The 11,563-nt window shown below is 43.1% G+C and overlaps 1 protein-coding gene across 1 annotated transcript; it reads right to left on the bottom strand.

Moving 5' to 3' along the window:
- Positions 1-308: 308 nt before the first annotated feature.
- On the bottom strand, positions 309-11,279 carry LOC135307581 (complex I assembly factor ACAD9, mitochondrial-like). Its single transcript, XM_064431990.1, has 15 exons — positions 11,178-11,279; positions 10,365-10,465; positions 9,626-9,704; positions 8,545-8,719; positions 7,873-7,946; positions 6,577-6,652; positions 5,817-5,887; positions 5,367-5,486; positions 4,613-4,741; positions 3,780-3,859; positions 3,164-3,290; positions 2,383-2,460; positions 1,768-1,896; positions 954-1,026; positions 309-503 (listed from the first exon to the last, which is right to left on the bottom strand). Exons 1-15 carry the CDS (start codon positions 11,259-11,261, stop codon positions 403-405), a joined length of 1,497 nt encoding a protein of 498 aa, XP_064288060.1. The 5' UTR covers positions 11,262-11,279; the 3' UTR covers positions 309-402.
- Between the last annotated feature and the right edge of the window lie 284 nt (positions 11,280-11,563).

Genomic DNA, 11,563 nt, shown 5'->3' with positions numbered 1-11,563 from the left:
AACACAGGTATACCCAAGTCTTTCAGGCTTGCTCAGTGAATGAGCAGCTGATTGAAGTACAAAAATACTGAGAAACCCACAGTCCCTTCCTAGGAAGAAACATCTCCCCATCTAAACCTCACCTGTCTTTATCCAGTTACAGGGGAAACAGACATATATATATATATATATATATATATATATATATATATATGTATGTCTGTAATAAAATAACTTCAGCTTTAAATGAAATCTCTGTATTTATCCTTTTCCTATGAAATTTTGGTTAGAAAGAAGTTTTATTTTACACAGTTACATTTAGTCAGGACATTAAAAAACAGATGCTTTTAAGATGCCAAATACTGGAACTGCAGCAAATTCCTCCCTGACTGACATTCATGTGTGCCTGCTCTCAGGGAGGAATCAGAAGGTCCTGTCCAGAGGGTGAGAGCAGATGTATGCCCTCTTCTCCAGGATCTGCTTTGCAGCTTTTTTAATGGAATCATCCAGGTTTTCATCAGCATCTGTGGAGAAAGAGAGAAAAGTCAACTAAGGGACCACAAAGAGCTGTTGTAAATTTCTTTCAAGAAGTGTTTTTGAACACAAATGCAAGAGTGTGAGGGCCAGGAAGAAATTGAACATTTTCTTCTGAAAAAGATTGGTTATTACAGACTGAGCTTCAGAGAGCCAATGCCCAACTGGTCAGTACTTCCCAAAGAGTCCAAATCCCTCATTTCTAGCAGCTACTTGTCAGAAGTATATACATGAAATGTAGATATTATATTCCTCAATAAGGAACGCTGGCAGTTGGCTTTAGCTATGAAGTGAAGAGACTCTTTTCAACAGGTTCCAGCTCTGCTGCTTGTTTCAATTAAAAGCGGAGCCAAACTCTTCTGTTGGTCACATCAAACTCACCTTTTTTTGATTACAGTCTGAAAGACAGAAGAGCGTAAGAACTATTTTATAGTACTTACATTTTTCTAATTGAGCCATGGCATAATTATTCTTGAAATAGGCTTCTGTGCAGAAGATATTTGTAAGAAGCACCTGGAAAAGGAGTAAAACTGAGTTTAAAAATAGTGAATGAATTTCATAACAAAAACCATGTAGTAAGAATACAGTAATTGAAACATCTCAAAGCTCTTTGATGATGGTGCCCTGAACCCCAGTCATGTGCAGTGCAGCCTCAGCTGTCCCTTTGAGGCCAGAGAACTGCCAAGGCTCAGGGCTGGGATGAGCCTTCACCCAAAAGCTACTCCAAGACTGATTGGGAATCAATCCAGAGCAGGGCTCACACAAAGAGCAAGGTCTCAAGGCCAAAGCCAAACCTTCATCATGTTGGATTTGTTTTCACACTGATCTGGAGCAAATTTTTCTTGTGCTGCAACACCACTGTTACCATGAAACTTTACATGAGCTACTAAATAAGCACTGTCCTTTCCTGTCCTGAGCTGTGCTGCCCAAATACTGTTGTGCTTATGTGTTTTTATTAATGATTATATGGAAAGAGCTTGGGAAGAACTGCATGGTGTTAACAGATTTGAGAGAACGTGCAGAGTTGTGGTGAGGTTCTAAATGTCTGTGTATGTGTTAAAGAAGTATTTTAAACATGTTGAAAGTGTGCAGCTCAACAAGCAGAGCCCCTGAGAGGCTCCTGCACTCTGGCAGGTTTAGCCACGTTCTGCTGCACTTTTATGGGAGAGTTTGCTGTAATTCCCCAGAGATGCAGCCTGCCTGCTGCCAGGAGCACAGCCTGAGTGGGAATGGTTGGTGCTGAGGGACACTCACCTCGTGGTCATGGTTCCTGAGCCCGATGCTGATGGAGCGGCTGGCCCGGGAGATGGCTGCAGTCATTGCATACAAATTAATCACCACATCTGCCACTCTCTTCAGCACCAGCTGCTCATCCACTATTGTCTGGGAGAGAGAAAATCATTATCTGCTTGTGGTTTGTCAATTTAAAACTTTAACCAAATATCACTGTCCATACTTCATGTTTAGGTCCAGCTTTATTTCGCATAAACCGGTTCTAGCCTAGGTCAGAAATTATCATTGTTAGTTTTGGGTTTACTAAGCTGCACCTTTTAAATTCTACTTGTAAAATTGTAATATTGATGTATGCCTTAAACCACTTTGTTAAATGCCTGTAGCAGCAGGATTTGTGCTTACACAAGAGGAAAACAACCAACTCACTGAGGGTGCTGGTACTTTGGTTTTGGTTCTAACAATGTAACTTGCCCATTACACTGAGTACCTAATGTCAGTGTGTTTTCTCACACCCAGTGAGAAGGTGTCATGTGAAGGAAGTGCTGGTCCTGCCACACTCAGTCCCCTGCAGGTTCCAGTGGGGCCCTGAGCATAAACTATTCAGTAACAAAGACAACAGACAAAATAAATAGTTACCTTGCCAAACCTACTTAGCAGGCCCCTGACTGTAGTTCCAAAATAATAAACGTTTTCTTCAAGTTTCTTGGCATTCTCCTATAAAACAAAACACAAAATAGAACAATTTGAGTAGTCTTATAACAGAAAAGCAACATACCCCCACCCCCTTTAAAGAGGATACTGGATTTTCTCTTTTTTAACATTCATCCACCTTGCTGCTAAAAGCCAGACAGGCACATTTCTTTCTCTCAAAGATCCATTACAATTTTCTGGAGTTTACTCTCAGTAACTTTTAGTATAGGCTTATGATAACAAAAGTAACTAACAGAACGCCCCATGAAAAATATACCTTATCTTTTTCCTATTAACAGAACATTCATTTTTGGTCATAAAAACCTTTTCCTAAGTGATTAAGCAAGTATGTGTATGTGTAATTCACAGTCATTCTGACCTGAAACTCTGTTCCAATTAAACAGGAAAAACTCCTGTTTTGTAACTAACCTTATAACAAAGGGCAGCTATTAAAAACGCTTTCATATGGTGAAGGCTCAATTTATACAAATTATCCAAATGGATCTAAAACTGGATTTGGTATAAACACAGGCTTAGAGCAGCCTTCATCCTCCCTTGATACCTGGACAATAACTGTAACTTCTTACCCTGTCATGGTGCCAACATCTGCTTACCCTGGAAAATCTCACTGCCCCTAGGTATACATTTTGGTTTGCAAAAACAGGAGATGAAATTGTGGCAAGCAGCAAAGGGAACAAACACAAGAGCTCAGCAGAGAGGCCCTTACCTGGAGGCTGGGATGCACCACCCCACTGTCACCTACAAGCCCCAGATCCACCTTCCTGCCCAGGGTGTCCTGTAACCTGGTCAGGAACTCCCCCAGCGCCACTCCCACGTTTCCTTTCTTGATTGCTCTGAAATGTTGGGGAAAGAATGGCTGTTAAAAGAAATTCCAAGAGGTTCAGACACAACCAGTTGGAATTCCAAATACTTTAGCACCAAGTCCTGATCCACTGCTGTGAAGTCTGGAGAACAACTGTGGAGCCTTAAGAGTCATCAGCTGCTCTCCAAGACACCCACAAGGAATTCCAGAGACCAGTACTCAATATCCACAATGCAGCTGTTGTGTCAATACAACTTCATTCAGATACAAAATATTAATTACTGGTCTTGAAAGAAATAATTACAGCTTGTGTAAAAGTCCAAGATAAAATGCATTAAATACTACAATTCCTAAATCTATGAACCATCCCATTAAAAACACAGAGTCCCTGTAACAGTGAACTTTTACAGACAATAAATAGAAATACTGCAGGTATTCCCTGCAGTTTGTCCTCTTATCTATAAAGTTATCTGATTCTGTTTAGTTTATTTAAAACTATTAAGAATAAATAAGAACATACTTAATTTTGTCAGTTAAGATCTTCCCTGCATGCTGCATCCCTGTCAGTGCAATGTACATTCTCAGGATTTCATTGGTGCCCTGGAAAAAGCAGAAGAGAAAGTGAGAAGGTGGGTAACCAGAGTTTACAATAGTGTTTTCCAAGCAGGTCTGTTGTGCCCCTGTGCTCTTCCCACTGCTCCAGTATCACATGATGACTCTCCCCACACATAAACTGCCGCCTTTTGCTTTATCTCAGTTTTAATTCTGATTTCATGGGGCATTGCAGAAGTTGAGCCCCTCATCATTAAACACACAAATATACCCCAATGTAAAAGAAAACAGACAAAATGCATTTTGATTAAAAATGCTCTGCACTGTTCCAGTGAAGGAATATTTGAATAGTTGTAGAACTGCTCAAAATGAGCTGAGTTAAAATCAAGTCTGACAGTGACTCTGATGTGCACATGATGGGTCACTGACAATCCAGCTCGGAAAGAGAACAAGCTTGAGAACCAACCTTTCTTTTAATTTAAATAGCCATCAATAAGTTAATTAAATGTCTAAGTTGATCTTTTATGAGTTTCTCTGCTTCTCTCGTGAGAAGCACACAAGAGGAAAGGTTACTGCTGTAACTCACACTGTGGTCAGTCTGTAAAAGCCATCATAGCTTATTTTATTATAGGGAACTACTATTGATATTCCAAAGAAAACAAGGTTAGTCCTGCAGTTTTACTGTTAGAGACTTTGCAGCTGAAGGAACAAGATCCTGGTCAATCAAACCTTCAGGTTTCTACTCCCCTTTATAGGAGGTGTGAACTGCAGTTTGCAGAAAAAGGGGATCCTGGTACTTGCCTCAAAGATGAGCAGGATCCTGGTGTCTCTGAGGTAGCGTTCATAAGGATAATCCTTCATGTAGCCAAGGCCTCCAAGGATCTGCAGAGCCTCACTCACACATGCCCAGGCACCTTCAGAGCTGAACACCTGCCATGGAACAGGGTTTGATCAGCAGAGAGTAGATAATAAATCAGCAATAAACACAGGATGCCCTGCTCTGGGGTTGTATCCACAGGACACTGCTGCAGCGTTTTCTGTGTGTTACACCGGTCCTGGAGCAGTATCCCTGTGGCTCAGGGGTTTGTCAAATTTAGTGATGCAATGCACAGGGCACTCTCCACATTCCAGGGACAGGGGCAGCCCCACACAGGGAGAGCAGCTGCAGCTGCTTGGCTGGAGCCCAGAGCAGGAGTTTTCTGCAGTGACCATGAGGGACACCCTGACAGCCACAGCCTGGATATTCCACAGGGTTTGTTGTGCCATCAGCTCCCTGGGAAAGCTGGCACAGCAGCAGCTTGGCCAGGATGGCAGCTGGAGTGTGACTGAGTGTCCCAGTGCTCATGTGAGGCCTCCTCAGACGCCAGCTCAGCGGCTGTGACATTCTCAACCTGTTCCCTGCTGGTTTTATTTTGCACGAGTCTGAGCTTGTGGGGTACAGACAGAACAGTATCTGTCATTCCACCTGGCTGCAGTGCTTCTCTCCTCTAAATGCAGCCCTGAGTTCTCAGCCCTCTGCAGGCTGAACACTGAGCCTTTTCCCAGCCCTGGTTACCTTGACCATGGCAGCCTCGACGGAGCAGTCAGGGAAGCCTGGCCTGTCCATCATCCCTGCAGTCAGGTAAGCCATGCTCTCCATCACGTAGGCTTTCACAGCCATCAAACAAAACTTCTCCTGCCACACAGCAACAGGAGGAATCGTACAGAAATTCAGATGCAAAAGTCCACAATCAACCCTCAAACTTAAAAAGACCTGCAGTTCTTATATGTTTTACATCATCAAATTAATCAATCAATAAAAAGTACCACTTTGAAACAACAATAAATAAAAAATACCTTTATACATTTATCATTCTGGACATTTAAAAGATCAGTGTACAGAAGTCAGCACCAGGTTCACACAAATTTCTAGCAAATCCTTTAAACCAGTACAGCCAAAATACACCCAATGCAATCTATGTCCTGGCACTTCACACAGAGATTTAGGTGTTTCATGTTTTGTTACCTGAATTAATCCAAACTGGCTGAGTTTCTTATTGAATTGTTTCCTGGTGCAAGCATACTCTGATGTCAGTTCTTCAAAGAAAGAAAAACAAGTCATTCTCAGAAGGGCTGTGACAGACCATTCCAGCAGCTGGTGTCCTTCCCTGGGCGGTGACATTCCAGTCTGTGCCCAGGAGCCCCCTGGCTGTTCCAGAAGCAGCACTTTGTGAAAATCACCCTCACACTGATGTTGTTGACCAAGTGTGGGACCAGCCTGTCAAAGGCTTTTGAACCAGAGGTATGAACCTGTACTCTTAAGAGAAGTGATCAGGTTTGGTGCTAACTGGTTAGAGAGACTTCTGTTACTGTTTTGGCTAATAATTGGCAGAAAGCAGTTTTAGCCCTAGTTACTGTGTGCAGCTTTGAGCCAGTTATTCAGGTGGGAGGTTCCAGGGGAGATTACACCTTCTAAAATCAATAGTACAGAGGTTTTTTTGTTGGGAATAACATTTTACCTCAGGGAAGTCCAACAGAGGCAATAACCTCCCACTCTATGAACTGAATCTACACTGTACAAAAGGAAAAAGACCTTTATTTCAAAACCTCTGCAAGCAGGCTTTTAATTTAATTTTTCAAAACCATATTTTCGTGTTTTAAAGATATCAAAGCCTGTTATGACAAGGTCAAGACTCCTGCTCCCACTCTGAATGTCTTGCATGATCTGCCTCAGGCAGAGCAGTTTCTGCTGGCACCCAGCCATGCAGAGCTCCCAATTCACCCACCTATCAACTTCTTAATCATTCCAGCAGATGCACTGCCCATGCTAAATCTTCCACTGTTGAGGATATTCATGGCAACCTGTGAAGAAACAGATGGGGTTTAGGCCACATTCTCCTTAGGTCACTGCTTCCTGCTTCTGTGTTCCCTGGATTTCACTCCTCACTGGGACACACTGCCAGTCCTGGAGAGTGCCCTCACATCAGCCACCACAGCTCTCAGCATCCCAAGGAAAATGCTTCAAAACTGGGCTTTTCCTGCCACCCATTACATCCAATTTTGTATCTGAAGTAGATGATCCGGTGACTTGGAAATAATCTCTAATTAGACGAAGGTAAAATGTAGATAAAAATGCATTTATCTGCAGCTGGTAAACAACATTCCAGCTGGACAGCACGGCTCCAGTTTATCAGATGAAGAAAACCACAGTATTTCTCCTTGCAGCTGACCTGTGATGGCTGCTCTCTGCCTCAGGTGGCTTTCAGCAACACATCACAGAAGGGATAAGAAAGGAGGTATAGAAATGAAATACAGACCAATAACGTAAAAAAAATAGATTTTGGAGTCTGGTGTCTGTAGTGTTGTTTCTCAACATGGGTGACTCATGTCAAAGCCTGTTAGGAAAGAAGTCACTGTCCTACATTTTAACTTGTCAGGAAGGCACCATAACAATCTTCTTTTAATCTCTAATACATTAAGGAAAATAATTTCTTTTAGCACTTAGGCCTGGACTTGCCTGCTACAGCAGGAATAAGAAATGGAGAAGGAGTAAGAGCAGGTTAGCAACTCCCCAGGTCACACTCTCAGAGAAAGGTTACACAGCAAGGCTACCTGTGGTTTTCTCTCCTGGGGTCCTGCCAGCATTCCCTGTGCAACAGGGCAGCCCTGGAGAAGCACCTGACAGCCAGGGCACCTTGGAGCTGGGCATGCCTCCAGCACTCCCTGTGACATCCACACAGCCTGTGCCAGGGTGTCTCCCTTCCCACATTCTGCTCTGGAACCAGCAGAGGACATGTCCTCCATTCAGGGCAGAAGGGCAGCTGAAGTCACTCCCTCTTCTGAGGGGACACCACAACAAACAACCAAAAGCCCAACAAGAAGAGAAGAAACACAGAAATCTGAGATGATGGCACACTGTGCACTGTCCAGTGACACCAATTTACAGATCAATGGGGGAATCTCTCCTCCTGTACCCTAGAGTGTGGCAGTGCTCACACCACCCACAAGGAAACTTCAGCACGGGGGGAAACAGCCTCCTTCAGACTTCTATAAATCACCAGTAGTTATTCTCCACTGCTTACCTTAAATCCCCCTCCAACTTCTCCAATTACATTCTCTATAGGCACTTTGGTGTTTTCAAAATGTACTTCACAGGCTGAAACACAGAATTAACACTTGATCAAATATGACACAGAAATACTTAAAAGACATTCAGGAACTTAAGTCACTATTTGTAGCAGGAAATGAAGTCTTCCTAATGCATTGTTTATGACAGAATTATACATGCTTCGCCAAAGAAGTGAGAATTTGGGAAAAGGCTGTAGTTGACATCAGTTATTGATGTAAAATATTTAAAATATTATGAATATACACTGTGTAAACAGAGAACTACAGTTTGGTCTTTATTTCTAGTTCTAAGGAACTGACTGAACAGTCACCAAGATGGTGAAAAGATGCAATCATTACAAAGCTTAGAAGAGCTGAAGAACGTGGACTTCTAGATTAAACCTATTGGCCACTGAGTCTCCTGAATGATTTCTTTCACTGCACAGTGAATGAACTCCACAAATTGGATTTCTTATTTCAGACCCTGCGTCAGGAAGGGCTCCTGGGAAAAGCCAGCTAAAGAAACATGAAACTTATACTGTAACATGGAATACGTATTGATTTGCCCCTGAATTCAGATGATCCAACCAAAATAAAACCTTAAACTATGAAAACAAGTTCTGCTAACAGTTTTAGGTGGCTCTTACTGTTGGAGCCTCGAATGCCCAGTTTATCCTCGGGTTTCCCATGGGTGACGCCCCCGAAGTCCCGCTCCACGATGAAAGCAGTGATTTTATCCTTCACCTGCCCGTCCTTGTCCACAATCTCTGTCCTGGCAAACACTGTGAAAATACTGGCCAGGCCACCATTGGAGATCCAGACCTGTTTTGAGAGAGGGAAGATGTGTAAGAAAGGTAAATGTGCTGATTTTGTGGGCACAGCCCTCCAGGGTTTTGTAACAGGCTGGGAAAAGAACAGAGTGCTGAAAAATTGCTGTTCCTTCCCTTCAGTTCTAATGAGGGTCTGCTCCCAGGGTGAGCACATTTCTGAGGAGAGCTGACCACATGTGCTCAGTTTAGAGCAACTTTAAAACCAGAATGTAGTATCAATATGCATTAAATTAAAATCCACAGTGCATTTCCACAAAAGCCGGTCCATCCTGCTGCTGCTGGCACCTGAGAGATACAGGGGCAATGCAGACTGGACAAACCCTGTGGCCAAAAATTAACTCTGATGAGAAATTCTCTGATCAGCCTCTCCCCCAGGGTGGGTCTCTTCACACCACAAATGGATCAACAACTACAGACCAAGTCTGCAACGCATCCAATACTGCTGAAACCAGGACATCTCTGATTTCTTCAAGACTGGCTTTTGTCACGGTTTCTTTTAACAGAAAGGTTCCAGGCAGACCTATTTCTAATTAAATATCAAGTTGTATTTTAAAATCTAGCCTGCAGAATGAAGAGATGTCAAATACAGGTTCAGGTTTCCTTTTACCTAAGCCGTCATGGAAGGGGCTGATTTACTAAGAAACCAACCCGCCCTGAAGCTGAACACACAAATGGCCAACAGAGAAAGAACCCAGGGTAGTTTTCCATTTTCCTTACCAGGAGTTTAATGCAGTAATTCTCTAACAATAATTTTCTAGTCCCTTTGTGCCTAATCTTTTTGACAGGGTCATTCTCCTCTAGCTTGGAAACCTCCCAGTTCCAGACTGATGCAAAAGACAAGAACACTTCCTACATTTGTAAGAAACCCCTTTCCTGTTCCCAGTCTGTGAGTAGGTACCTTGGAGCCATTTAACAGGAAGTGTTTCCCATCTTCACTCAGGGTTGCCCTTGTCTGGATGGATGCAGCATCACTCCCACTAGAAAACAAACAAGTTACTAATGTTTAAAGAAGTAAACATGCTTTAAAAAAACAAAACTGCATATTCCCCCTCTTCCTATTCTGTAAAAAGGAGGGGGTCTCAAATAGCAGTATATAAATTTTAGGTTTTAACTAACAAGGAAGCTCACTAGATTGAACAGTTCTAAAAGTTACCTGAGGGGACATTTCTTCTCATTACCATGTTATCAGGATTATAACCTGACCAGACTGTGTAGAATGCCACAAAAGCAACATTTTGGAGCTACACTTTGAGCTATGTGAACACACAATGAGCCTCTCACTTAAGTGACAACAAAAATTCTTCCTTTTAGTTTTGGTAGCTCCTTCAAAACAGGCTTTTATATTTTGAATAAGAACTGAAAGCATCCCAGAACAGTCACAGCACATTATTTCTGACGTAGCACAAAGCATCCTTTCAAGTAAATGAATTCCTGGGATGAGAACAAGAATCAAGGATTTCATGGACACTGCCAAAAGCAGCATGCTGGGGAAAGAGTAATTGGAGTGTTCCTTGAAATACCAAAACTAAGCCACAGATGTATATACTGAAGCCATGGGCCCCAGATAAAGAAGCCTGAAGGTATGAAGCAATGCAGCTAAGGCAGTGAGCCCCTGTGGGGCTGTGGGGCAGCAGCACCTGCCGGGCTCGGTGAGGCAGAAGGCAGCAATGTGCTCCCCCGAGGCCAGGCGGGGCAGGTACTTGGCCTTCTGCTCCTCGGTGCCAGCAATGAGGATCCCCTGCAGAAACAAGCACAGGAAACTTTGCAGCATCACCCTGTGGGAAAAGAGAGGGAGCTGACAAGCTCCAGCATGTTTAGAAAGCTTCATCTGCAAGTTTTATGGCATAGAAAGAGACAGTTTAATCAACAAGACTGTATTATTTGTCAGTCATTAAAATATTTTTTCATTAGCATTCTCTGCTCAATTCGACAAGGAATCTTCTCTTGCTATAACAAACTGAGTGTGGTTTCAAGCTTCTTTCTGCCATCAACCCAGCACTAAAAAGGTAAATACCTATGGCTATATTCAAGTTCAAAACTGACACACTTTCTCTCAGATGAGTTATCTCCTCTAGGCCCCCCAACATGCAGCCCCAGCCAGCCAAAGTTCCTCTTTTCTGAATTCTTTCCTTCCTCATCACCTGAGCCCCCCTGATACTGCTTCAATTCTATTTATTCTAGGTACTTTAGACAAGTTTAGCCAATTTAAAAAAAACCAACTTGGACTCATTCACCTAAGAACAATTATCCTAATAGTAACTTCCTTGTGTACTTCCTATGCAGCCTTTCTGTCTCACACTGAACCAGTGGCAGAGGCTGCTGCAGACACCAACAACCTGATTTATGCTTTGCCAGTAATTCTGATTTGCTCCCCCTAAGCCCCACATTTTTCACTTCACCTTTCCCATGCAATCTGTGCAGAAGCCCTGGCCCCAGAGCAGCAGCATTACCTTCAGCCCAATGGCCTGGTGAGCTGCCAGGGTCACTGCAATGGAGCCATCCAGGGAGCTGATTTCTCCCAGACGTGCATACATGGTGTTTGACAGGCCCAGCCCACCTGGAACAGGCACCAGGTTTTATTTCAGTACATTTTTTGTGCCACTTCCCCACTCCCCCAAAAATCCATTTCAAGTACAGAAATACAGGAATGTAGCAGCTTTAACTGGAGAGGTACAAAAGCGGCACAAAATGCACCCCTAGATGTTCTTCTGTGGCATTTACTCACCATATTCCTCTGGAATCTGCATGCCAAAGAGACCCAGGTCCTTCAGTCCTTGTAAGGTTTCGGGTGGGATTTTTGCATCTTGATCGATTTTCTTCGAGTCCACTACAAATA

The sequence above is a fragment of the Passer domesticus genome, chromosome 9 (genome assembly GCF_036417665.1).
Source record: "Passer domesticus isolate bPasDom1 chromosome 9, bPasDom1.hap1, whole genome shotgun sequence".
In the NCBI taxonomy this organism is placed as follows: domain Eukaryota; kingdom Metazoa; phylum Chordata; class Aves; order Passeriformes; family Passeridae; genus Passer; species Passer domesticus.
Note: the sequence above shows the minus strand (reverse complement) of the source record. Positions and strands in the feature narration are given on the sequence as shown.

Bases quoted from the DNA above. Each gene is read 5' to 3' on its own strand.
- LOC135307581 (XM_064431990.1), bottom strand. From the start codon at position 11,261: ATGTATGCACGTCTGGGAGAAATCAGCTCCCTGGATGGCTCCATTGCA. The intron at 10,466-11,177 runs GTAATGCTGCTG...TTGTTTCTGCAG, and splicing joins ACCAGGCCATTGGGCTGAAG to GGGATCCTCATTGCTGGCAC. The intron at 504-953 runs GTAAGTACTATA...CTTTCTCCACAG, and splicing joins CATGGCTCAATTAGAAAAAT to ATGCTGATGAAAACCTGGAT.